Source organism: Nerophis ophidion, linkage group LG12, assembly GCF_033978795.1.
Source record: "Nerophis ophidion isolate RoL-2023_Sa linkage group LG12, RoL_Noph_v1.0, whole genome shotgun sequence".
NCBI classification, from domain to species: Eukaryota; Metazoa; Chordata; class Actinopteri; order Syngnathiformes; family Syngnathidae; genus Nerophis; species Nerophis ophidion.
This window is the reverse complement of record NC_084622.1, coordinates 66,224,844-66,251,439: the sequence shown is the minus strand read 5'-3', so window position 1 is coordinate 66,251,439 and position 26,596 is coordinate 66,224,844. Positions and strand designations below refer to the sequence as shown.

At 41.3% G+C, this 26,596-nt stretch overlaps 1 protein-coding gene across 2 annotated transcripts in view; it reads right to left on the bottom strand.

Annotated features, from left to right (window-relative positions):
• Positions 1-26,596, bottom strand: part of ccnd2a (cyclin D2, a) — a 60,107-nt gene that overhangs the window by 8,895 nt on the left and 24,616 nt on the right. For both annotated transcript variants that reach the window (XM_061918010.1, XM_061918011.1), the window contains exon 4: positions 13,746-13,894. In XM_061918010.1, the coding sequence (XP_061773994.1) occupies positions 13,746-13,894 (149 nt within the window). The remainder of the gene's footprint in view (positions 1-13,745; positions 13,895-26,596) is intronic.

The following is a 26,596-nucleotide window of genomic DNA, read 5'->3' as shown; positions in this document are numbered from 1 at the left end:
CCTGTGGGAAACACAAAGGTGGTGCCTTTTTAACGAGAGCCAGTCCTTGTGCCGGCCTGCCTGCCTGCCTGCCTGCGGGGGATCCGCGTGAGACCCGGCCGGCTCGCCTTTCACAATCAGAGGCGGCCGCGGCAATGCGAGAATCCACCTGGGAGAGGAGGCTCTCAACAAGCACTGAGCCTTCATATCCGTCTGTGATGGATGGGGGGGGGGGGGGGGGGAGTACTGTGTGTGTGTGTGTGTGTGCCGAGTGTTGAATAGTGTGTTAGCAAAAGCATCCCAGAGATGTTGCATTGACAGCAACACTGATAGTTGATGCAGAACACTGCTCTCTAGTGGCAGGGAGATGGTATGACAACAAAAGTTGTCATACAAAATGACAAAAGTACAATCGTTGCTGATTCGAAGGTAACCTGTGAGGGGGGTGAGAACATTTCTCTCTTTTTTTTTTGTTAAACTGCAACTAATTTAATCCTGCTGAACCACAGTTTGAGCCCGTGTTGAAGTTTCTGATGCCGCCGGGCCAGGAAGAAACAAGACATGACCACAAGAGAGCGCCTCCTCAGGAGTGGCACTCAGCTCACTGACAAAAAAAGGTCATGATGTCAAAGGTCAACCCGGCCAAACGTGGATGAGACGTGCCTGAATTTTAGACCCGTTTCAGGGCCATTTATAGATGACAATGTAGTACATGGTTCCTAAGTTCGCCTCTGATTGACCTGGCCGGCGCCCGTGCTCTAAAGCAGGGGTGTCCAAAGTGCGGCCCAGGGGCCATTTCTTTTTTTAACGGCCCAACGGCACATTTGGAAAACACCATTGAAAAAATGTAAAACATAAAGAGTGGTATAAATGAGCAAACAGGTGAAATGTAGCAAGAAAATGTTGCAATGTTTACTCTGCAAACACAAAGTTGCCATGCAGGCTGTTTCTTTCTTTAAAACATAATAATGTATCAAAATCAATGTCATTATGAATTATCCACCTATTTAAGGCTGCAATTACGTCACATTAAATATTCCACTTTGAGACGTTTTGGGGGAAATATGCATGTTTTGTGTTTGCCATATAAAAAATGGAGCGGTTTTTGGGGAATTTTTTGTTTTAAAAAAGGGCCGAAAACAAACAAACAACAATACAACTTATAATTAACGTATAGATCTGATGATGATCTCAAGATTATTATGTTAAAGTAAACAGTAAAAAAATAAATATGATTTATTTTGTAACACTTAAATGTGTGGATCTCCAATAATTTTGGTGTGATTTGTTTTTAAGAGTCATTGCTCCAAAACAATTATAATGAATTATAATCAATGGTGTTATGAGTTATTGACCTTTTTAAGGCTCCAATTATTATATAATCTCAAATATTCCACTTAAAAAATGTATTAGGTGAAAATATTGCATATTTTGTGTTTTTTCCATAAAAAACAGGGTTTTCTTTGACAAAAAGAGCATACAACTTAAATTTTTGAAAATGTTATATTGACAGAATGACCTAATGTTGATGTAGAGATTTAAAACTTGAAAAATAATACAAATAATAATACTGAATAATGACACATTTCTAATATTTTTTTGACCAAAATCCTATGGGCACTGAGTGGAGGCCTAAATGTCTATTTTTTATACATATATTGTATTGGTTTTTGAAATTTAAAAAAACATCAAAATGGCCACCGCTTGATTTGATTTTTCAGTGTGTGGCCTTCAGTGGAAAAAGTTTGGACACCCTTGCTTAAATCTCTATATCAGCTTCAGATAATATATTGTAATTGGTTTAGTATATTTATAATAACAATCAATAGGATAATTATTATAATTAGAGTTAGTATATAATTAGTATGGAATTTTTTTTTCAAATTTTCATATTTATCATGTTTTTATGTTTGTTGTATTTATGTCCTTTTTGTCTTTAAATCAATCAATTTATAGCAACATTGATTTTTAATCATTATTATTTTTTGAGAAATTATTTAAAAAATGGTGTTAGTCAACAATGCAACTTTTTCTCATTGCATTTCACCTATTTGCTCTTTTATTCCACGTTTTAATGTTTAAAAACTGTATATATGAATGAATGAATGAATGGTTTTATTTTGAGCCATGCAAACAAAACAAAAGAATGACATAAAATACAAAAGAAATATATATATATATATACACATTATTTTTACAGCTACATTGAAAACATTACATGTGACTAATCTTTTGTAGATGTCAAGATTGGCTGAAAAGGGAGTGGGAAGAAGTCAACTTATTAGGTCCTACCCCTACACACATACAATATATATATACAATATATAATACAATAATCTATATAATATAATTCAATTCAGTGGTTGCTGCGTAGATGCTATATATTATAGAGCAGGGGTCGGGAACCTTTTTGGCTGAGAGAGCCATGAAAGCCAAATATGATCAAATGTATTTCCGTGAGAGCCATATCATATTTTTTAACACTGAATACAACTAAATGCGTGCATTTTTAAGTAAGACCAACATTTTTAGGGTGTATTAAGTTGGGGCTCGGTTGGTAGAACGGCCGTGTCAATAACTTGGGGGTTGCAGGTTTGATCCCCGCTTCCACCATCCTAGTCCCTGCCGTTGTGTCTTTGGGCCAGACACTTTACCCACCTGCACCCAGTGCCACCCACACTGCTTTAAATGTAAAAATTAGATATTGGGTTTCACTATGTAAAGCACTTTGAGTCACTAGAGAAAAAGCGCTATATACTTCACTTCTTATTCTTTTTAATAACATTGTTATTCTAAAGCTAACCAATAATAAATATAATACTTCTTACCATTAATGCGACTTCTTGAACAGGTGCGATAGAAAATGAATGGTTGGATTAAAATGCATGAGAATGTTTTATATTTTGAACGTTATTTTTAACACTGTGATTACCAGCAGAATTATTCATGACTTATCGTGTTAAGCAATGTCAGCTAAGATTTATCAGAGAGCCAGATGCAGTCATCAAAGGAGCCACATCTGGCTCTAGAGCCATAGCTTCCCTACCCCTGATATATAGCATCTACGCAGCAACCACTGAATTGATTATATATATATATATATATAGATTTGAGTATTTTTAGAATGATGTGCTGCGGGCCACACTTGCCCTAATGGAGCACATGTTAGTGTGTATACGCACACACACTAACATGTGCCCCAATGGTCATAAAATCTCAAACGCTGTGTGAAAAGGAAGCAATGCTCTGATTGTGTAGAAGACCCGCCTGTGTTCTACCACAAGAATGCTGGCCTTCACTTCTAATAAGACACTCGCACAGGCTCTGGTGCGCCTTAAAGCGGCAACTGCGACAACTTGCCAAGCCTTACAGGCTTTATTTGAGAATGTTTAATGGCTTCAATGTGTGACTACTGGAAACATCAGCAGTGTTTTCAGACCAACAGCAGCGATGTTGTTACAGTTCGCCCACCTCAGGCATCCATCATATTGCAGCTATCCATCTTTGTGGAAAGGCACGCACACACAATTCCTGGGCGGCCTCTGTGACACTGGCAACGGGGGGGAAGTCGTGCAGACAGACAAAACCAAAAGGAAGAAATGTGTGAAGTCATGGAATGCGTTTCAAGAGCGGGCGGCACCACACACGACTGCATGGTCAGAGCTGGCAGACGCACAACAATCGACAAACTTATCTTCAGGAATCTTCCGGAAAGAGGCTGACAGCATGGAAATACCACCCTTCTTTATTTTTCTGTAGCCCAAAACAGCTCCCTTAGTTCAGGGATCGTCTTCCAAAATAAACATGAGCACAAAAAAAAAAGCACTAAAAAAACATGAATGGGAGACTTCCATAAAACTGAAGTGAAATTGTATTTAAAAAAAAAAAAAAAAAAGTCGGAAGTGGTGTCCCTCTGTCTCTACGACGAGACTACAATAGTCACCACTTCTCCAGTACCAGAAGTTGCAAAAAGTAGCGGAACCAAGATTAAAAAAAACAAAAAACAGATCCGTAGTTAATGTTATGCTAGGTCAGGGGTCTGGAACCTTTTTGGCTGAGAGAGCCAAGAAGCCAAATATTTTAAAAAGTATTTCCCTAAGAGCCATATAATGTTTGTTTTTAACACTGAACACAGCTAAACGCGTGCATTTTTAAGTAAGACCAACATTTTTAGAGTACAATAGGTCTCTTATTCTTTGTAATAACATTGTTATTCTGAAGCTAACTGTGGAGGGGACGTGGCCTGCAGTGAAGCGGGATGTTGCCAGGATCGGCCTCGAAATCAGCGACAGGTGCGTAGAAGGCCCACCTGGGCCTTTTTATCTAATCACCTGTCGCTCTGTTATAAGCAGCAGCCAGGAGGAGAGACAAGGTTGGGGCTGGAGCCAGAGCGCGAGTGAGGACGAAAGAGAAAAAGACAATTGCTGAAAAGCAACTGAGAGACTAATTGAAAAAAAAAACAATATTTTACCCTAAAACAGGCTCTCATGTCGGTGCTTGGTGGTCTGAAGAACCCCCAGGAGGACAAGCCCCACACTAACCAATAATAAATAAATTACTTCTTACCATTAACGCAACTTCTTAAACATAAAAATGCATGAGAATGTTTTATATTTTGAATGTTATTTTTAACACTGTGATTACAAGTGAAATTATTCATGACTTATCGTGTTAAGCAATGTCAGCTCAGATTTATCAGAGAGCCAGATGCAGTCATCAAAAAAGCCACATCTGGCTCTAGAGCCATAGCTTCCCTACCCCTGTGCTAGAGCATTTTAGACTTTTTACACTTATGTGGCAGTTGAAGTGCATACCGTATTTTTCGGACTATAAGTCGCAGTTTTTTTCATAGTTTGGCGGGGGGTGCGACTTAATTATTAACACATTACCGTAAAATATCAAATAATATTAATTAGCTCATTGACGTAAGAGACTAGACGTATGAGATTTCATGGGATTTATGGATTAGGAGTGAGAGATAGTTTGGTAAAGGTATAGCATGTTCTATATGTTCTAGTTCTTTGAATGACTCTTACCATAATATGTTAGCTTAACATAGCAGTTGCTTATTTATGCCTCATATAACCTACACTTATTCAGCCTCTTCTTCACTATTCTTTATTTATTTTAAATTGCCTTTCAAATGTCTATTTTTGGTGTTGGGTTTCATCAAATAAATTTTCCCCAAAAATGCGACTTATACCCCAGTGCGACTTTTTGATGTTTTTTTCCCTTCTTTATTATGCATTTTCAACAGGTGCGAAAAACACGGTAGTTAATAAAGATGTTAAATGAGCGTGTTGTGTTGTCCATGTTCTTCTTATTAATAATACAGGACAAAAGTTTGGACACACCTTCTCCTTCATTCAATGTGTTTTCTTTATTTTCATGACTATTTACATTGTAGATTGTCACTGGAGGCATTAAAACTATGAATGAACACATGTGGAGTTTTGTACTTCACACAAAAAAGATGAAATAACTGGAAACATGTTTTATATTCTAGTTTCTTCAAAATAGCCACCCTTTGCTTTGATTACTCCTCTGCACACTCTTGGCATTCTCTGCATGAGCTTCAAGCACAATGAAGTGAAAACCATTTCAGGTGACTACCTCTTGAAGCTCAGAGAGAACGCCAAGAGTGTGGAAAAAAGTCAATCTAGAATGTAAATAGTCAGAAATGAAAGAAAATGAGATGGTGTGTAACACACTTTTGGCCCGTACTGTACATGCTCCACCACTTTTGTCAACGTAAAATCTACCACCCAATGAGGCCATTTCTAAGAACGATTAGTCCGTTGATGTCTAATGTGTTATGTTGTTCATAGCCTGATCATTATTACTAAGCAGCATTATGTCATAATGATGAACTATGTAATGATGTCATCAACGTTGACCTCATCTTGTAATAATGAACACCTTTGTTGTACAATTCTTGAATGCGTTGTGAAATAATTGTTGATGCATTTTGTAATACCTTGTCAGATACTGGAAAACGTTATAAAATGTGAATGTTGCACTTTCTTTTTTTAACAGAATGTAACAATATGGTGAATTATGTAATAAACCATCAAAGTTGATGCCTTCATTAGGAAAACTATTAGAACAACGAGAAATACTTCATCTTCTCATTGGTCAAACATAAATCAAATGTAACGATTACTATCGGGAATGTGAACGCAAGCTAGATAAAAAAGCTGCTAATATTGTACTATACATAATAATAATGGACTAGATTTATATAGCACTTTTATAGAAACTCAAAGTGCTTTACAGAGAGAACTGAGATTAGAAGCTATTATTTATTCACTCCACATTCAGCCTATTAATGGTGGTAAGCTACATTTGACACCACGATAAAATACGAAGAATAACAAATACTACTACAAACATGAAACAGAAAAAATATTTATGCAATAAATGTTCAATTGCATGTTGTTGTTTATGCAGCATTTTGTAATTACTTTTGCAACGTGTAAAAAGTGCGTTAAATGTTATTATAACATTTAATCACAAAATGCAGCAGATTATTATTAAAATGTGGCGTTATTTCACACCATGCAAACATGGATTAATTGATGTATTACTAAAAAATAATGCGTTTTTATAGCGCAAAAACAACAACAGCAGCAACAAAAGTACTGTTTGTTAGACGGCATTATAATAAAAAGGAGACCTCGACATTTTTGACACATGCACAAATGTACTCATTCGTGAAAGTCGTTTACTTGAATGCACATCTTTTACATGTTAAAGGGGAACATTATCAGCAAACCTATGCAAGTGTCAATATATACCTTGATGATGCAGAAAAATGACCATGTATATTTTTAACCGATTTCCGAACTCTAAATGGGTGAATTTTAGCAAATTAAACACCTTTCTGTTTATCGGTCTTTTAGTGATGACGTCAGAATGTGACGTCACTGAGGTAACACACCCACCATTTTCATTTTCAACACATTACAAACACCGGATCTCAGCTCTGTTATTTTCCGTTTTTACGACTATTTTTTGGAACCTTGGAGACATCATGCCTGGTGGGTGTGTTGTCGGAGGGTGTAACAACACTAACAGGGAGGGATTCAAGTTGCACCACTGGCAAGAAATCTGCCGCCAGACCCCCATTGAATGTACCAGAGTGTCTTCACATTTGACCGGCGATGCTAAGACAGACATGGCACAGAGATGTATGGATAACCTGCAGATGCATTTGCAACCATAAAGTCAACGAAATCACAAAGGTGAGTTTTGTGGATGTTGTTGACTTATGTGCTAATCACACATATTTGGTCACGGCATGACTGCCAGCTAATCGGTGCTAACATGCTACGCTAATCGATGCTAACATGCTATTGGCAGCACTGTGTGACGTCACAGGGAAATGGACGAGTGGATATAACGATGGTGAAAATCAGGAACTTTGAAGCAGTTTTCGGGATATTCCGGGAGGTGTAAAATTTTGAAAAGAACTTCGAAAAATAAAACAAGCCACTGGAAACTGATTTTTATTGTTTTTAACCCTTTTGAAATTGTGATAATGTTCCCCTTTAACCTGGTCACTGTTTGTACAATTTCATTTAACATGATTACCGTATTTTCCGGACTATTTTTTATTTTTTTTTGTCATGAAAAGGGGAGGTTTTTTTGGGTTGGTGCACTAATTGTAAGTGTATCTTGTGTTTTTTATGTTGATTTATCAAAAATAAAAATAAAAAATAAAATAAAATTATAAAAAATTCTTCTGCGGCCCGGTACCAATTGAGCTGCCCGGTGGTTGGGTACCAATGACGTAGACCACAAGGAAGTGTTTTCCATTGAGAATTTTATTCTTTTACATGACTCCTTTAATGCGCCCTATAATCCGGTGCTCCTTATATATGAAAAAAGATTGAAAATAGACCATTCGTCGGCGGTGTGCCTTATAATCTGGTGCGCGCTATATAATCCGTAAAATACGGTAACTCGTTCATTTTGTAGCCACGTGTGTTAATGCGTTAACACAGCTTCAATTTAAATATTCACAAATGAGGGGAAAGGATCCCAATGTTGAACTGCCGTCGCTTGAAAAACATTTTGTTTATTCTCATGCGGTGAAAATCAAAAATAAATACGCACGCAATGGTTCGTTGGTTGAGACCGCTCATAATGGCTGACTGACTTCAAAAACAATGATTGCTATTTCCCTGACTTCCTATAGAACCTTCAAGGGTCCATAATATCTCTTTCTGCACAGGCCACTACCACTAGAAGTCTACCGCATGTGTGTGTGTGCAGCGATACACACTCTTCCAGCGTGCCCAAGGTGGCGACTGGGCCTTGTCACATTTCCATTGGAAAACCGCAGCTTGTGGATAACGGAGATGCCAGCAGGGTGCCAGCAGGGTGCCAGCAGGGTGCCGGCCTGCGCCGTGATGCCATTGGCAGCCACTTCAGCAGCTTTGGCGAAACTTTCCCCTCCAATTTGGCCCGGCGCTTTAACTAGCTCGAGCTCTCCTCTCTAGCCGGCCAAATACAAATACACAAGCTTATGTGTACACTTGGACTTTGGTTCCAACTGCCACCCTGGTGACTGCAGTCTAAATGGTCACTGAGGTGATGGACTCAACTAGGACTACTATAGTGGGCCTGCATGGCTCAATAGTATCAAAAGTCTTAAAGAAATAAACATCATTTGCATAAATTCATATTTCTTAAAGCTGTGTCTCTCGAGCGGGGATCTGATATAAGTTCTTGTGTAACTTTACAAACCAAAACATAGCCAATATGTTTGCTTTTGGCTAGCTTCTAAGCAGTTTATACTTAAGTCCCTCATATATGTTGAATTAGGAAAGGTGCCCTCTGCTTCGCCTCCAGCCCGCGCTGCAAAGCACGGCTTGTCTGGATCCAGGAATGTGGGGAGTTGATCACAGAGCCATAGAGCGACTTAATTCCCTCGAGTCCTGAACCGTGCAGTCCAAACACACTGAGGTCCTGTGCTGCTGAGGCAAACTATTTGTTTTTCCTCAGCTGGTGAGCGAGACTTCACACAGCACACACCAGAGGGAGCCATGCTTTCCAGCAGGGACGCTTTAAGGACCCAAAGGAAGAGGCGGGAGGGACTTAATTGTCGCCACGCAGGGCTGATGGTCCACCTCCGCCTCCTCTTCAGTCTCCCTTTGGCTCGGGATTTAACAAAACCGGGGTTTTGGGAGACTACAGATGCCCCTGTGTAGTGTGCACACAGGAATTTGTGTTCCAACTAAAGCAGGGGTCCCAAATTTGCTGCCCAAGGGCCCTCTACTTAACGGCACAGTTTAGTGTCGTAATTGTTAGTTACAAACACAAAAATGACACACTAAGCAACGCAAAGAGCAACTTCCTAAAAGCGAGCAGAAGTGTCCATGACCATCATGACCTTGGGAACTCAACAGTGTAAGAATATGAAATGATTATTAAAAGCGTTACTAAAACGGCCTTCTTTCATCTCCGTAATATCGCTAAAATTCGTTCCATTTTGTCCACTAAAGACGCCGAGATCATTATCCATGCGTTTGTTACGTCTCGTCTCGATTACTGTAACGTATTATTTTCTGGTCTCCCCATGTCTAGCATTAAAAGATTACAGTTGGTACAAAATGTGGCTGCTAGACTTTTGACAAGAACAAGAAAGTTTGATCACATTACGCCTGTACTGTATATACCTTTATATACATATATACATACATATATACCTATACTGTATATACCTTTATATACATATATACATACATATATACCTATACTGTATATACCTTTATATACATATATACATACATATATACCTATACTGTGTATACCTTTATATACATATATACATACATATATACCTATACTGTATATACCTTTATATACATATATACATACATATATACCTATACTGTATATACCTTTATATACATATATACATACATATATACCTATACTGTGTATACCTTTATATACATATATACATACATATATACCTATACTGTATATACCTTTATATACATATATACATACATATATACCTATACTGGCTCACCTGCACTGGCTTCCTGTGCACTTAAGATGTGACTTTAAGGTTTTACTACTTACGTATAAAATACTACACGGTCTAGCTCCATCCTATCTTGCCGATTGAATTGTACCATATGTCCCGGCAAGAAATCTGCGTTCAAAGGACTCCGGCTTATTAGTGATTCCTAAAGCCCAAAAAAAGTCTGCGGGCTATAGAGCGTTTTCCGTTCGGGCTCCAGTACTCTGGAATGCCCTCCCAGTAACAGTTCGAGATGCTACCTCAGTAGAAGCATTTAAGTCTCACCTTAAAACTCATTTGCATACTCTAGCCTTTAAATAGACCTCCTTTTTAGACCAGTTGATCTGCCGCTTTTCTTTTTCTCCTATGTCTCCAATTTCCTTTACTTATGTCCTCTGTGTATTTAATTTATATCTGCATGTCTCATGACACATTAGCTGTGTGTACCTGGCTGCATTTCTGATAGCTGTTTGCGTGCCATGTTGTTCCAGACCACAGCAAACATTACCTAACTTGCAAAGATTGTAATAAATCTATTAAAAGAAGACAGCCTGCCGTTTCCTTTAACTTAGACACACACATCTATACCTTTGGCCATTGAAAGCCAGTCATTTCTAGGAGTTATCTCACCTTCTGAGTAGCCTGTTATTTATTAATGGTTTCTAATGTTGTAAAAATGTGTGGAATAAATATTACATTTCAACGTTTCTGTCAACGAAGATTTGCTTAAGCCTGTGACACAGTCATTTTGATAGTAGGCTATGATAGCTAATATAGATACTTATATCATGTGTTGCCTTCATTAAAAGACTTATATATGGCTTTTCATTTTTTGCGGCTCCAGACATGTTTGCCGTTTGTATTTTTGGGCCAATACGGCTCTTTCAACGTTTTGGGTTGCCGACCCCTGACTTAAGGCCTAGGATAGCTGCTTTAGTCGCATGGTTAAAACGTGATTCTGAAGTGAATACTTTGTGCAGCCCAACTATACCACCAGCGGACTGCAGGCAATTTGAGTTTGAGACCCCTGAACTAAACTCAACGCTATCATTGCTGGATATTTGGACTTCAACGATCGAGGCTCGGTGTTTAAAAGAAAGTTCAAATAAAAATGATTGTGACTCGCTTCATGCCACTAAATAAGCACGTCCAGACCGGCCAACACTTCTCGCCGCATGACGAATACCAGGTATGCCTAAAGGTCCTGCCGCTGTTTAAACTCGTCTTACCCACCACAGCATTTCCAGCATTGTTTATATGAGGAGGCCCTCCTCAGACAGAAACCTTTCCCTTCTTCCTTCCCCAACAGTCAACTTTCTGACAAGGAGCCCAACGCGGAGGAAACAAACATTCCATTACTTAAGCTGATCACATGACAATTGTACAAATCACCAAACATGTGAAAAAGCTAGTCAAAGATCATCTATTTCAGCACTCTACTGTTTTATTTAAGAATTCACTGCATAAATGTGAGTCCCTCACAACTTTCTTGAACGGAACTCTGGACCCACCAGTCGAATAGCCCGAATGACAAAAAAGTGAGGACCCTCAAATGGAACCACGAGAACCCTAAACAAGTTGAACAAATGACTACTGACTGCATCTGAAGTAAACGAGCTCCAGCGACGGATACATATATCACCGCCAAAAAAGAGAGGACTTAGAGGGGTGCCTTGAGGAACGCCTCGTGTACAGTACAGGCCAAAAGTTTGGACACACCTTCTCATTCAAAGGGTTTTCTTTATTTTTATGACTACATTGTCGATTGTCATTGAAGGCATCAAAACTCATGTGTAGTTATATACCTAAGAAAGAAAGGTGAAATAACTAAAACATTTTTTTATATTCTGGTTTCTTCAAAATAGCCACCCTTTGCTCCGATTACTGTTTTCCACACTCTTGGCATTCTTTCAATGAGCTTCAAGAGGTAGTCACCTGAAAGGGTTTTCACTTCACAGGTGTCATAGTTTTGATGTCTTCAGTGACAATCTACAATGTAAATAGTCATGAAAATAGGAAAACCCATTGAAATGAGGTGTGTCCAAACTTTTGGCCTGTACAGTACGCAAATCACAAAATTTGGAGGACAGTGTTCGATGTTTGCTGGCAAGGTTAAAGGGGAACATTATCACAATTTCAAAAGGGTTAAAAACAATAAAAATCAGTTCCCAGTGGCTTTTTGTATTTTTAAAAAAAATGTTACCGGTCTCGGAATATCCCTAAATAAAGCTTTAAAGTGCCTTATTTTCAGCTCTCTGCGAAGACACTGGCCATTTCCCTGTGACGTCACACAGTGCTGCCAATGTAAACAAACAATGGGAATACCACAGCAAGATATAGCGACATTAGCTCGGATTCAAACTCGGATTTCAGCGGTTTAAGCGATTCAACAGATTACGCATGTATTGAAACAGATGGTTGGAGTATGAAAATATTGAAGAAGAAACTGAAGCTATTGAGCGAATAGCTATTGACGCTATTCATAGCCATAGCATGGCCGAATAGCTGCGTTAGCATCGCCGGTAAAATGTGCGGACCAAACGATCAGGACTTTCGCATCTTGTGACACTGGAGCAACTTAAATCCGTCGATTGGTAAGTGTTTGTTTATCATTAAATGTGGGTGGGAGGAAACGTAATATAGTTGCAAATGCATCTGCAGGTTATCCATACATCTCTGTGCCATGTCTGCTTTAGCACCGCCGGTAAATAGCATGTTAGCATCAATTAGCGTAGCACGCTAGCATCGATTAGCTGGCAGTCAATATCAACAAAACTCACCTTTGTGATTTGGTTGACTTAATGGTTACAAATGCATCTGCAGGTTATCCATACATCTCTGTGCCATGTCTGCTTTAGCACCGCCGGTAAATAGCATGTTAGCATCGATTAGCGTAGCATGTTAGCATCGATTAGCTGGCAGTCAAAATCAACAAAACTCACCTTTGTGATTTAGTTGACTTTATAGTTGCAAATGCATCTGCAGGTTATCCATACATCTCTGTGCCATGTCTGTCTTAGCATCGCCGCTCAAATGTGGAGACACTCTGGCACATTCAATGGGGGTCTGGCGGCAGATTTCTTGCCACTTTGGCATCTTGGGGCCAGTGGTGCAACTTGAATCCCTCCCTGTTAGTGTTGTTACACCCTCCGACAACACACCCACCAGGCATGATGTCTCCAAGGTTCCAAAAAATAGTCAAAAAAACGGAAAATAACAGAGCTGAGACCCGGTGTTTGTAATGTGTTGAAAATGAAAATGGCGGGTGTGTTACCTCGGCGACGTCACATTCTGACGTCATCGCCTCCAGCGCGATAAACAGAAAGGCGTTGAATCAGCCAAAATTCACCCATTTAGAGTTCGGAAATCGGTTAAAAAAATAGATGGTCTTTTTTCTGCACCATCAAGGTATATATTGACACTTACATAGGTCTGCTGATAATGTTCCCCTTTAAAATGTCAATGCAAGAATCTTCCAATGCGTTACAAAGGACCAAGTTCCTCCTTAGAACAGGTGGGCTTTGGTGTTTTTAGGAATTTGCTGCAAAAATGTCTGTCTCACAAGTTTTGAGCTGTGACAGTGTTATTCCTGGTTCCCCAGGCCACCAGTTGAATGGTCCTGCCCAAGAGAATGCCAACAATATTTCGAATATCGCCCCCACGCACATTGTTTTAGAGAATGAATGTAAGGCAAAATTTAAAAAAATGACTGTTGCGGGCATGAACTCACCACTTCTGTGTTTGTGATTTTGGCCAGCAGGTCTGTCAGACTGTCCCCCCACTGGGACTGGTTTGCCGAGTCCAGCTGTAAGCCACAGATTGCAGCCCCCACACTTCCAGTGGCAATCATGGATGGAGGGTACATGGCGAATCGGAAATCTGGTGAAAAGGGAGAAAAACCAATTGAGTCAATGTGTAAGCGCCACTGCTAATTTGCCTTTGCATAGTTCTACTCTGTGTTTATTGTTTATGTTTATTGTCCATCTGGTGGCTCATCAATCTTCATGGAACTTGGTGTGGAGATTCAGCATGACCAGGCGAGGAATGAGTCACTCAATGTTTGGAAATATTCATAAAGCTTACAAAACAAGCCATACAAACCCCTTTCTTAGACTGTAAGTTGAGGGGTGTCCAAAGTGCGGCCCAGGGGGCATTTTTCTGCATGCAGCTTAAGCTTTTTTTGGCACGCAGCATATTGTCGAAATAAAATCAAACAAAAAACAGTAACGATTTAAGAATAAAGAGCAAAATGAGGTCATGTATTGAGAAAAAGCATTAATAATGATATGCTTTGTCACAAAGCTAATACATTTTATCTTTAAATACCGTTTTTTTCGGACTATAAGTCGCAGTTTTTTTTCATAATTTGGGGGAGCGAGCGACTTCATTCTTCCACACAGTAGCTCAGTTACAAAAGATGTTAAGGGTAAGGATGGAAAGGATAATGCAGGTATAAAGTAGACTAAAAATGTACCATAGTAGCAATATATATGACATATATGTAATATTTACACATGATATATACAGTATATAATATATACTGATGTATTATATCATATCTATATCAGACTTATGTCATGGGCATGACGTTAAAGTGCATCTGGCAGTGGAGGCTCATCTATGGAGTCTTGGGGCACTAGGAGGTTAACCCCTTTACTACTGTCACCCAGGTGGCACTTGGCAAAGGCCTACTACCTGACCGTCCCCTAGCCAGGAATACGGTGAAGACCTCAACGGCGGAGCTGGCGGAAGATTGTAGATTTAAGAACTACCACAGCGGCTGCAGCAGAAAAGGGTCCCCAGTCGTCTTGGACTCCATAGGATGGTGTGGTGACTGTCTGTGCAGAAGTCTCCCCACGTTAACTAAGTCATGCACAGGCATCCTCCATCTTAAGATTGTAGATTTAAGAACTACCACAGCGGCTGCAGCAGAAAAGGGTCCCCAGTCGTCTTGGACTCCATAGGATGGTGTGGTGACTGTCTGTGCAGAAGTCTCCCCACGTTAACTAAGTCATGCACAGGCATCCTCCATCTTAAGATTGTAGATTTAAGAACTACCACAGCGGCAGCAGCAGAAAAGGGTCCCCAGTCGTCTTGGACTCCATAGGATGGTGTGGTGACTGTCTGTGCAGAAGTCTCCCCACGTTAACTAAGTCATGCACAGGCATCCTCCATCTTAAGATTGTAGATTTAAGAACTACCACAGCGGCAGCAGCAGAAAAGGGTCCCCAGTCGTCTTGGACTCCATAGGATGGTGTGGTGACTGTCTGTGCAGAAGTCTCCCCACGTTAACTAAGTCATGCACAGGCATCCTCCATCAAGGGACACACCCCTACCAGGAGGATCATCATACTCGTTCGAGTGGCCGCTGATGATTATATTATATTATATTTTTATGTAATATCATTTTGATGTTAAAGGTCTAAAATCATTATGTAGAACGTCCGGTGGGCTAGATTGAAAATCTTAATGGGCCTCATGTGGCCCGCGGGCCGTATTTTGCCCAAGTCTGCTATATAACGTTACAACATAAAGCATTATCAAAATGGCCTCTGGTTTGACTTTTAAGTAGAAGTGTAACAGTACATGTATTTGTATTGAACCATTTCTGTACGGGGGTTTCGTTTCGGTTCGGAGGTGTACCGAACAAGTTTCCACATGGACACATTAAGTAGTGTGCCGCACGTTGTGTAAACAATGCACACACGGCATGCTAGCAGCGACCGGGCTAAGATAGACTGACCATACCTCCTCTTTTCCCTGAACATGTCCTCTTTTGCAGGGCTGTCCGGGTGGAGTTTCTAAAATGCCTCAAATGTCCGGCATTTTAAGTTAGGGTTGCGTGTATTTTCAATGTACGTTCAGGGTTAAGAAGGGGTTAAAAACAAAACAAATTGTGCACGCAGCAGCATTGGTGAGGGAGGGGCAGAGACAAAGACAGCGAGAGCATTATGATAAATGCGCATGAGTTGCCACGCTCTGCTTTTACCCATAGATTTACCAGATTTAATTTTTTATTATCTATAGCAGGGGTGTCAAAAGTGTGCCCCGGGAGCTATTTGCGGAAACCGCAGCTAATGTTTTATAGGCCCACGGCACAATCTAAAACTACTATTAAAATAAACAAAAACACAAACAAAAGTGAAATAAAAAAGCTTAAAGGCTAAATGTAATTTAGAAAAAGTTGCAACGTTGACTAATGAAACAAAGCTGTTTTTTTTTTTCTTTCAAACTGTCATTGCTCAAAACATAATATTGAATCAAAATCAATGTTTTTATGAATTATTGACCTACCCAAGGTTCCCATTACTTCACATCAAATATTCCACTAAGAAAAATATTTTTGGTGGAAGATTTTGCAAATTTTGTAAATAAATAACCAAAAAATGTATATTTTGTTGTTTTCTTACTGTAGCGAAAATGAACCGAACCGTGACCTCTGAACCGAGGTACGTACCGAACCGAAATTTTTGTGTACCGTTACACCCCTACTTTTAAGTATGCGGCCCCCGGTGGAAAAAGTTTGGACACCCCTGGCATAGAGTGTTTATGTTACTTGGACACATTTTGGTCATCTCCAACCGGGCACTTTTAGTTTGAATAAGTACGGCATGAAAAAGAAGTCTGTTTTGCTACTTTAAACAAGGAGTTAAAGTCCATTTACTCGAGGATTATGTATTTAGCTGGCGCCGTATAAAAATGTCCGCTTTGAATGAATATGCTCCCCCACCAAAAAGAGTACAGGCATGTGGTTTCCCGGAGACAATACTGTATGATTGGGTAATCTAGTTGATAAATAATCCTTCAATTGCACCCAGTCCCGACGCAGCCCTCGCTAATGACCAGCAGCCTGGATAATGAGGGTTCACTCGACTTGTAAAGGGGGCTGAAAAGCCGCCCGCCCCACCCCCTCTCCCAAGACCCATCCTCCCCCCCCTGCCGAGGCCGTCCCCTTTTCTTCCATCTCCTGAGTAAATGGTGTGCTCCCTGAAAAAGCCCCACAGCGGAGGGAATAAAGAGGCTCAGTGCCGCTGCCAAAGCTCACTGCTGTAGGTCCTTTTTCCACGTGTGGTCACAGGCGTGCGTCTCAAAGACCAATAACCTTGTTAGCTCCCCTCACTGTCATTCATAATGCAAATGAGACAGCTTGTGAACGGGCCAGGAGCCCGAAAAGGCAAGACGACTGGCACGGAGGCGTGAGGAAGGGGAGGGCGGCCAGGGGAGCGTAGCGCCATTCTCTCCAGACGTCTTGCTCAACTTCTATCTTTCTTTTTTTGGGGGGCGGGGACACACACACATGCCCCCGGTCTTTGTCACCACAACGGTTATTGGCGGCCCTCCTATCTGTTAGCATATTAATAGAGTGGCGGGAAGGCAGAAGAGTGCGACTCCATTGTCCGGAGTCATCACCCTCATTCCACCCGATTGAGAGACGTTCCCCTGTTTGCTGATAGCGATGCAGCCAGACGGACCGGACAAAGAGCGTGGCCGCGCGGAGGAGGGGCGGGGGGAAAGGAGGGGGGGGTGGGGGGACGGCGAGAGGAAGATGAAGACGGAAGGACGGCGGCGGGTAGAAAAGACGGTGGGCGTCGGGGTGGTTGACATCTCCGCCACACATCACTCCCGGGTCTGTGTCCGAACCCTTGTGAGGTTTTTGGAGGAAGAAAAGAGTGACCCCCTCACCTCCTACCCTCCCCCCCCACACTCTGTTCCTCGGCCACCTATGGACCGGGGGGGGGGGGCATTAACATAGCGCCATATTGAATTGCAAAGCAAACGGCATGCGATGGCTTCTGAAGGAGACTTCCCTGCCTTCTCCCGGAATGAAAGAGGGTGGGCCCTTTGATAGCCCCCTCGCTGCCCTTTTATCATGCAGAGCCAGGCGCTTTCTCATCTTGCGGGCTCCGTGTTGACAAATAAATGAACTTATTATACACCCCTGTGTTCGCCGCTGGGCCGCCGCCAAGAGGGCCGATTTATTAAAGGCGCCCTCGAGCCAAGAGGAAGAGCGCACAAAGACCCTCCGCATTACATCACTGCTGTAATAGCAGGACTTTCTCCAGGGGGGTAGAAGGACAAAGACATAGGGGGATTTACTGCATGTGCGATGTGAGCGCCGACTGACAGGCGAGGAATGATATACACACGCACCACCCACAGGGGGCACAGATGGAGATTTGGAGCAGTGGCGAGCGCATTTTTTTCTTCCTCCCGACAAGACAAGAAACAAGGACGCGCACGTGCAGCCCCGACACTCCTGGCCCGGGTCTTCAGCGAGAAAAGCTCGTATTTTAAGGAGCGGCTCATTGATATTCTTGCGGTGGGTAAAGCGTGTTATGTAGCCGAGTGGGGACGCCTGCGACGGAAAGCTGTGTGTAAGCGGCGGCTGCCCGGTCTGGCTCGCACGCCCCTCCGCGCCTTCAATGGTCCTTTCTACTCGCTGTCGCCAACTCACTGGAACGCCGTCGTCTCTCCGGCCTGCCCCGGTCACGTGGTCCGCCGCCCTACACGGCACACTCCCGTGTGGGTGGCGGCGATGTATAGACTTGTGCATTAATTCACGCCAGAGAGTTGAACAACGGCCAAATAAAGTGGAAGAAAACCCCAGAGTCTCCTCTCCGGTTTTTTTCCAATGCAATAAAAACTCCAACTCATTTTCATTGCAGTTATGACTGCCCTCTTAGGGAATATTGTACACGTTTGTTTTATCGCCTCATATTTATTATAATTTTGGCGATAACATCTTTTGAAATCATAAGGTAAAAAAAAAAAAATAATCGGTGTTTTGGGGGCAAAATTTTCCTAAAGCTAAGGATTGGTGGGCTGGACTCCTGCCTTCATTTTTAGTCTCACTTTGTATATTCCAGAAGACCAAAGTCCTCTACGGTAGACGTTTGATTTGTGTCTGTTTTGTTGTACCGTGTAGGGCTGCGGAAATGTATGCGCATTAGACTTCTACCTTAATTCACACCAGAGAGTTGAACAACGGCCAAATAAAGTGGAAGAAATCCCCAAAGTCTCCTCTACGGATTTTTCCAATGCAATAAAAGCTCCGACTCGTTTTCATTGCAGTTATGGCCGCCCTCGGAGGGAATATTATACATATGTGCGTGTCTTATTGCCTCAAATTTATTATCATTTGATGATAACATGGCTTCACGGTGGCAGAGGGGTTAGTGCGTCTGCCTCACAATACGAAGGTCCTGCAGTCCTGGGTTCAAATCCAGGCTCGGGATCTTTCTGTGTGGAGTTTGCATGTTCTCCCCGTGACTGCGTGGGTTCTACTCCGGGTACTCCGGCTTCCTCCCACCTCCAAAGACATGCACCTGGGGATAGGCCCCTCCCACCTCCAAAGACATGCACCTGGGGATAGGCCCCTCCCACCTCCAAAGACATGCACCTGGGGATAGGTTGATTGGCAACACTAAATGGTCCCTAGTGTGTGAATGTTGTCTGTCTATCTGTGTTGGCCCTGTGATGAGGTGGCGACTTGTCCAGGGTGTACCCTGCCTTCCGCCCGATTGTAGCTGAGATAGGTGCCAGCGCCCCCCGCGACCTCAAAAGGGAATAAGCGGTAGGAAATGGATGGATGGGATAGGGAATGACAACATCCTTTGAAATCATAAGGTAAAAAAAAAATGGCTTGCAAACAGTGTTTTGGGGGCCACATTTTCATAAAGCTAAGGACTGGTGGTCTGGATTCCTCCCTTCATTTTTAGTCTTAATTTGTATATTCCAGAAAACCAGTGTCCTCTACAGTAGACAATAATAAAAATAATTATAGATTTAATTTGTAAAAAGCACTTTAAATAGAGTAAACAACCTCAAAGTTCTACAGTGTATTGAAAAATTCTATAAAAATAAATATAAATAAAACTAGAACAGCCTAATAGCTAGAACTAGCATGCTCAGTCTGAGGTGCCCTCAGGTGGTCAGGGAGAACGTCCCACAGACTGGGAGCGGCGTAGCTTTGTCCTCGGAGGTTGGAGGAGGTTAGCCTGTCCGGAGCGGAGGTGTCGTGTGGAAGATTTGGGGGTGAGCAGTTCTTTGAGGTAGTGGGGGGCATTTCCATGGAGGCACTGGTCGGTCAGTAGGGAGACTTTGTATTCAATCCTGAGCGGAACAGGAAGCCAGCGAAGGGATTTGAGAATTGATTTTTCTCTATTTTGTTGTACTGTGTAGGGGGGCGGCAATTAAGACTTGTACGTTAATTCACGGCAGAGAGTTGAACAACTGCCAAATAAAGTAAAAGAAATCCACAAAGTCTCCTCTCCGTTTTTTTACAATGCAATAAAAGGTCCAATTCGTTCTCAGAGGGAATATTATACATATGCCTCAAATTTATCATTTGATGATAACGTCCTTTGAAATCATAAGTTAAAGGAGGGGTTGCCCACATTTGCGGTCCTCTCCAAGGTTTCTCACCGACGTCCCACTGGGGTGAGATTTTCCTTGCCCTGATGTGGGCTCTGTATCGCGGATGTCGTCGTGGCTTGTGCAGCCCTTTGAGACACTTGTGATTTAGGGCTATATAAATAAAAACTGATTGATAAACATTGATTGACAATGTTAATAACAAAATGATTAATGATTTACATATCATTGCTCTCTGTCCGACTTATTTCACTTGATCAAACCGTTTTTAACGCTCCATAATAGAAAACAACAAATTTGTGCTGATACTGTATCAGATTCATGTCGATATTGACCAATAATAAAGCCTCCACTGTTGGTATCGTATTAGAAGTGAAAAGGTTGTATCGAGAGGTATTTGGGTGTATTAACATTTATTTTTTGGAGAACAGAAAAAATGTTTGAAATATCTTCTAAGTTTTAGAAGATATGCATTAGCACGGACATCTTTTTTTCTGTCTAAAGTGAAACATTTAGCAATGTGGATGAAGTGCCTTACTGACACGCATTATTTCCAGGCTTCCATGGGCCAGATAAAACTGATCAGGCAGGCCAGATTGGAGTTTGACACACGTGCTATAAACCTAAGGATTACTGACCATTGTTAGCAAAAAAAAAGTACTAATTAAGGTGCTAACTAAACATCATTATAGGATTAGCTCCCAAATTTAAACCTATTAGCACTAATGCAAAACAGCTTGGGATAACAATATGGTTTATGGGAAGCTACTTACAAGCGTCATCATCCTTCATGATGCACAAGAACAAAAAGACCCCCCATCTCTGAGACCCTCTAACAGCAGAAGTCCCCAGGGATTATGTCACTGTAATTAATATGTGATAGTGTAGTAGTTCCCATCTCATTTGACATCATATCCATTAAGGAATATTTTACAATAAAATGATTCCAATTATGTTGTACAAATAGCAACGGGTTTAAATTAAATACTTTTTGACAATTTATACAATTCGACAACTGTGACATAATTTGATCAAATGGCCAAAAACAAAAGAACAGAATAAACCCTATTTTATTGCTGTTAATGGGTTCCGGTCCTGCCAATGTTAAATTAATCGACGCTAAATTGGAATTATTAGTTATAAATGAATTATTTTCATAGCTGGAGCAGGAAAAAAAATGCTAAAATACAGTTTTTGTCATTATGAAAGCCCTCTAAAGTAGGGGTTCTCAACCTTTTTTCAGTGATGTACCCCCTGTGAACAGTTTTCTTTAATTCAAGTACCCCCTAATCACAGCAAAGCATTTTTGGTAGAAAAAAGAGATAAAGAAGTAAAATACAGCACTATGTCATCAGTTTCTGATTCATTAAATTTTATAACAGTGCAAAATATTGCTCATTTGTAGTGGTCTTTCTTGAATTATTTGGAAAAAAAGATATAAAAATGACTAAAAACTTGTTGAAAAATAAACAAGTGATTCAATTATAAAACAAAACCCTACACATAGAAGTAATAATCAACTTAAGTGCCCTTTTCGGGGATTGTAATAGAGATCCATCTGGATTCATCAACTTAAATCTAAACATTTCTTCACAATATTTATGGAACATGTCCACAAAAAATCTAGATGTCAACACTGAATATTGCATTGTTGTATTTCTTTTCACACTTTATGAACTTACATTCATATTTTGTTGAAGTATTATTCAATAAATATATTTATAAAGGCTATACGAATTGTTGCTATTTTTACAATATTTAAAAAAAATCTCACGTACCCCTTGGCATACCTTCAAGTACTCCCAGGGGTAGACGTACCCCCATTTGAGAACCACTGCTCTAGAGAACACCCAAATAATCCCCTTTCCACTCCAACTGAATGCTGCCTGACGCTGAGCCAATCAGTGACCACGATACTGAACAGTGTTGGAAGTAGTGTCAAAGCGCTTTGAGTACCTTGAAGGTAGAAAAGCGCTATACAAGTACAACCCATTTATCATTTATTATTTGTTGTCCGATCGGTTTGGTCTCATCCAGTGACCAATACTACTGTAGTATTGACATTTCTTAGTTCATTAAGGCTTTTTATGGTTGTGAATGCATAATCTTGGCCAAAAATACGTAGCATATGCTAAACAAATAAACACCATCAGAAAAAATCTGCAATTTGTCAAGCCGCAAATTTTGAAGTGCGATGTGGCAAAGGACAACTCTACATATTTGATATGTTTGTCCAGGGCTGGAGTTGATTGAGAAGAGATTTGAAGGAACAAAAATCCAGTATTTTTATGCCCTTTGAAAAATAGAAGACTTAGACAAACTGTATTGATCCACAAGGGAAATTGTTCCTTAAAGGGGAACATTATCAGCAGACCTATGTAAGCGTCAATATATACCTTGATGCTGCAGAAAAAAGACCATCTATTTTTTTAACCGATTTCCGAACTCTAAATGGGTGAATTTTGGCGAATTAAACGCCTTTCTGTTTAATGCGCTGGAGGCGATGACGTCAGAATGTGACGTCACCGAGGTAACACACCCACCATTTTCATTTTCAACACATTACAAACACCGGGTCTCAGCTCTGTTATTTTCCGTTTTTTTGACTATTTTTTGGAACCTTGGAGACATCATGCCTGGTGGGTGTGTTGTCGGAGGGTGTAACAACACTAACAGGGAGGGATTCAAGTTGCACCACTGGCCCCAAGATGCCAAAGTGTCTGCCGCCAGACCCCCATTGAATGTACCAGAGTGTCTCCACATTTGACCGGCGATGCTAAGACAGACATGGCACAGAGATGTATGGATAACCTGCAGATGCATTTGCAACTATAGTCAACGAAATCACAAAGGTGAGTTTTGTTGATGTTGACTGCCAGTTAATTGATGCTAACATGCTACGCTAATTGATGCTAACATGCTATTTACTGGCGGTGCTAAAGCAGACATGGCACAGAGATGTATGGATAACCTGCAGATGCATTTGCAACTATATTACGTTTCCTTCCACCCACATTTAATGCGAAACAAACACTTACCAATCGACGGATTTAAGTTGCTCCAGTGTCAAAAGATGCGAAAGTCCTGATCGTTTGGTCCGCACATTTTACCGGCGATGCTAACGCAGCTATTCGGCCATGCTATGGCTATGAATAGCGTCAATAGCTATTGGCTCAATAGCTTTAGTTTCTTCTTCAATACTTTCATACTCCAACCATCTGTTTCAATACATGCGTAATCTGTTGAATCGCTTAAGTCGCTGAAATCCGAGTTTGAATCCGAGCTAATGTCACTATATCTTGCTGTGGTATTCCCATTGTTTGTTTACATTGGCAGCACTGTGTGACGTCACAGGGAAATGGCCAGTGTCTTCACAGAGAGCGAAAATAAGGCACTTTAAAGCTTTATTTAGGGATATTCCGAGACCGGTAAAATTTGGAAAAAAACTTCAAAAAATACAACAGGCCACTGGGAACTGATTTTTATTGTTTTTAACCCTTTTGAAATTGTGATAATGTTCCCCTTTAAATGTTCTTCTCCAGTGCTTTTTGCGTTGTTCCACAAGAATGTCCGGCCGCGATCCCCATAGCGCTGGCAAGGAAAGCGCAAACAGCTCTTCGCGTGTGTAAACAAACTGATCAACTGATCAAAGCCAAACACAAAACGGCCCAAAAAGAAAAAGAAAAGAAAGAAAAAACACCCCAAAGCGCCCAAGAACCATAATTAGCGTTTTTTGGAAAAGATAAGTGAGAAAAGTTGACAATAAAACCAAAGATAAAGTAAAATTAAGGAAGGCAAAGGAGCTACCGTGACTTGTATGTCCTATTTGGTTTTACTGAATAATAGCCAGTGTATCATTGATCTATCCACTTTCTACCGCTTGTCCCTTTTGGGGTCGCTGGAGCCTATCTCAGCTGCATTCGGGCGAAAGGCGGAGTACATCCTGGACAAGTGGCCACCTCATCACAGGGCCAACACAGATAGACAGACAACATTCACACACTAGGGACCATTTAGTGTGTGAATTTCCATCCATCCATCCATTTCTACCGCTTATTCCCTTTGGGGTCGCGGGGGGCGCTGGCGCCTATCTCAGCTACAATCGGGCGGAAGGCGGGGTACACCCTGGACAAGTCACCACCTCATCACAGGGCCAACACAGATAGACAGACAACATTCACACACTAGGGAGCATTTAGTGTTGCCAATCAACCTATCCCCAGGTGCATGTCTTTGGAGGTGGGAGGGGCCTATCCCCAGGTGCATGTCTTTGGAGGTGGGAGGGGCCTATCCCCAGGTGCATGTCTTTGGAGGTGGGAGGAAGTGAAGTGAATTATATTTATATAGCACTTTTCTCTAGTGACTAAAAGCGCTTTACATAGTGAAACCCAATATCTAAGTTACATTCAAACCAGTGTGGGTGGCACTGGGAGCAGGTGGGTAAAGTGTCTTGCCCAAGGACACAACGGCAGTGACTAGGATGGGGGAAGCGGGAATTGAACCAGTAACCCTCAAGTTGCTGGCACGGCCGCTCTACCAACCGAGCTATGCCGCCCCAGAAGCCGGAGAACATGCAAACACCACAGGGAAAGATCCCGAGCCCGGGATTGAACTCAGTACTACTCAGGACATTTGTATTGTGAGGCACAGGCACTAACCCCTGTTCCACCGTGCTGCTCCAGTGTATCATACACCTGTTAATTTAAAATGCAATTTTTAAAAATAAATGTAACATTTGAGAACATTCTTAGGAAAACTATATATGTGTAATGGTGGCCAAAATACAGCAACAAATTACTGAAAGGACAAAAAGTCATCCTTAGTCACCTTTGGGTTAAACTTGGTAAAGCAGCAACATCCAAAGATAAATTCTTGTTGCGCCTCCGCCGTGAGTCAGCTTGCCACAAGATTTTCAGCGGGCTGCTGATGGAGGAGAACTCAGGACATGCCGCTGTGTGATTCACCCACCGTCACACTACTTCCTGCTTCATGTGCTGCCAATACGGCCGCAGCGGACATGATCGCACGTATCAGTGATGTGAGGATCATTTGTCGGAGGAGGCGGCTAATTTGTTCAGGCTGTGACGCATCCAGCACTTTAACTTTCATGATCGCAAACACTAGCAAGGACGGTTTCATTCGCCACATCTGAGATGAATCATTCATTTTAGCCGGAACTGATGAGCGTCGCCATGCCGACGCCATTCTGCTCCGGTGATATTGGCATGAAAATGGGAATGAATGACTGAAAAGTATGTCCTCTGTTGCATGTTCACCCACACCAGATCTGGGCAATTATTTTTGCTTCAGGGGCCAAATTTAGAGACAAAAAATGTGTCTCGGGGCTTGTTTATCTATTTTTAGGAACACTAATAGAAAACCTCACAATAATGTCTGAATACTAAAAACATTATGACAGGGCGCCTTAAAAAACGGAATGGAATTTCTTTTTTTTTTTTACTAAATGAGACACCCAGAATGTACATGAAAATAAAGAATGTGGGATTTACAATATTAACTATGAACGATAAATCACTGAATATTGACAACATCTTAACATATCACCCCCTCTCGATGGACATATTTTACAATCAAGCCAAACGCAACAACGACATGGCGCAGTGGAAGAGTGGCCGTGCGCAACCCGAGGGTCCCTGGTTCAATCCCCACCTAGTACCAACCTCGTCACGTCCATTGTGTCTTTGAGCAAGACACTTCACCCTTGCTCCTGATGGGTGCTGGTTAGCGCCTTGCATGACAGCTCCCTCCATCAGTGTGTGAATGTGGAAGTAGTGTCAAAGCGCTTTGAGTACCTTGAAGGTAGAAAAGCGCTATACAAGTACAACCCATTTATAGCGAAATATGAACACGAAAGGTAAAAACAAAAAAACTCCTATCTTATATAGCTGATATATCACTCAGCTTTAGAAATTTGTTGTAAAAATCTCCTTCCGCGTTTGCCCCTTTTTTCAGAGATGTACCCCCTCTGAACATGTTTTTAATCCAAGTACCCCCTAATCACAGCAAAGCATTTTTGGTTGAAAAAAAAGAGATAAAGAAGTAAAATACAGCACTATGTCATCACTTTCTGATTTATTAAATTGTATAACAGTGCAAAATATTGCTCATTTGTAGTGGTCTTTCTTCAACTATTTGGAAAAAAAGATAAAAAAATAACTAAAAACTTGTTGAACAAAAAACAAGTGA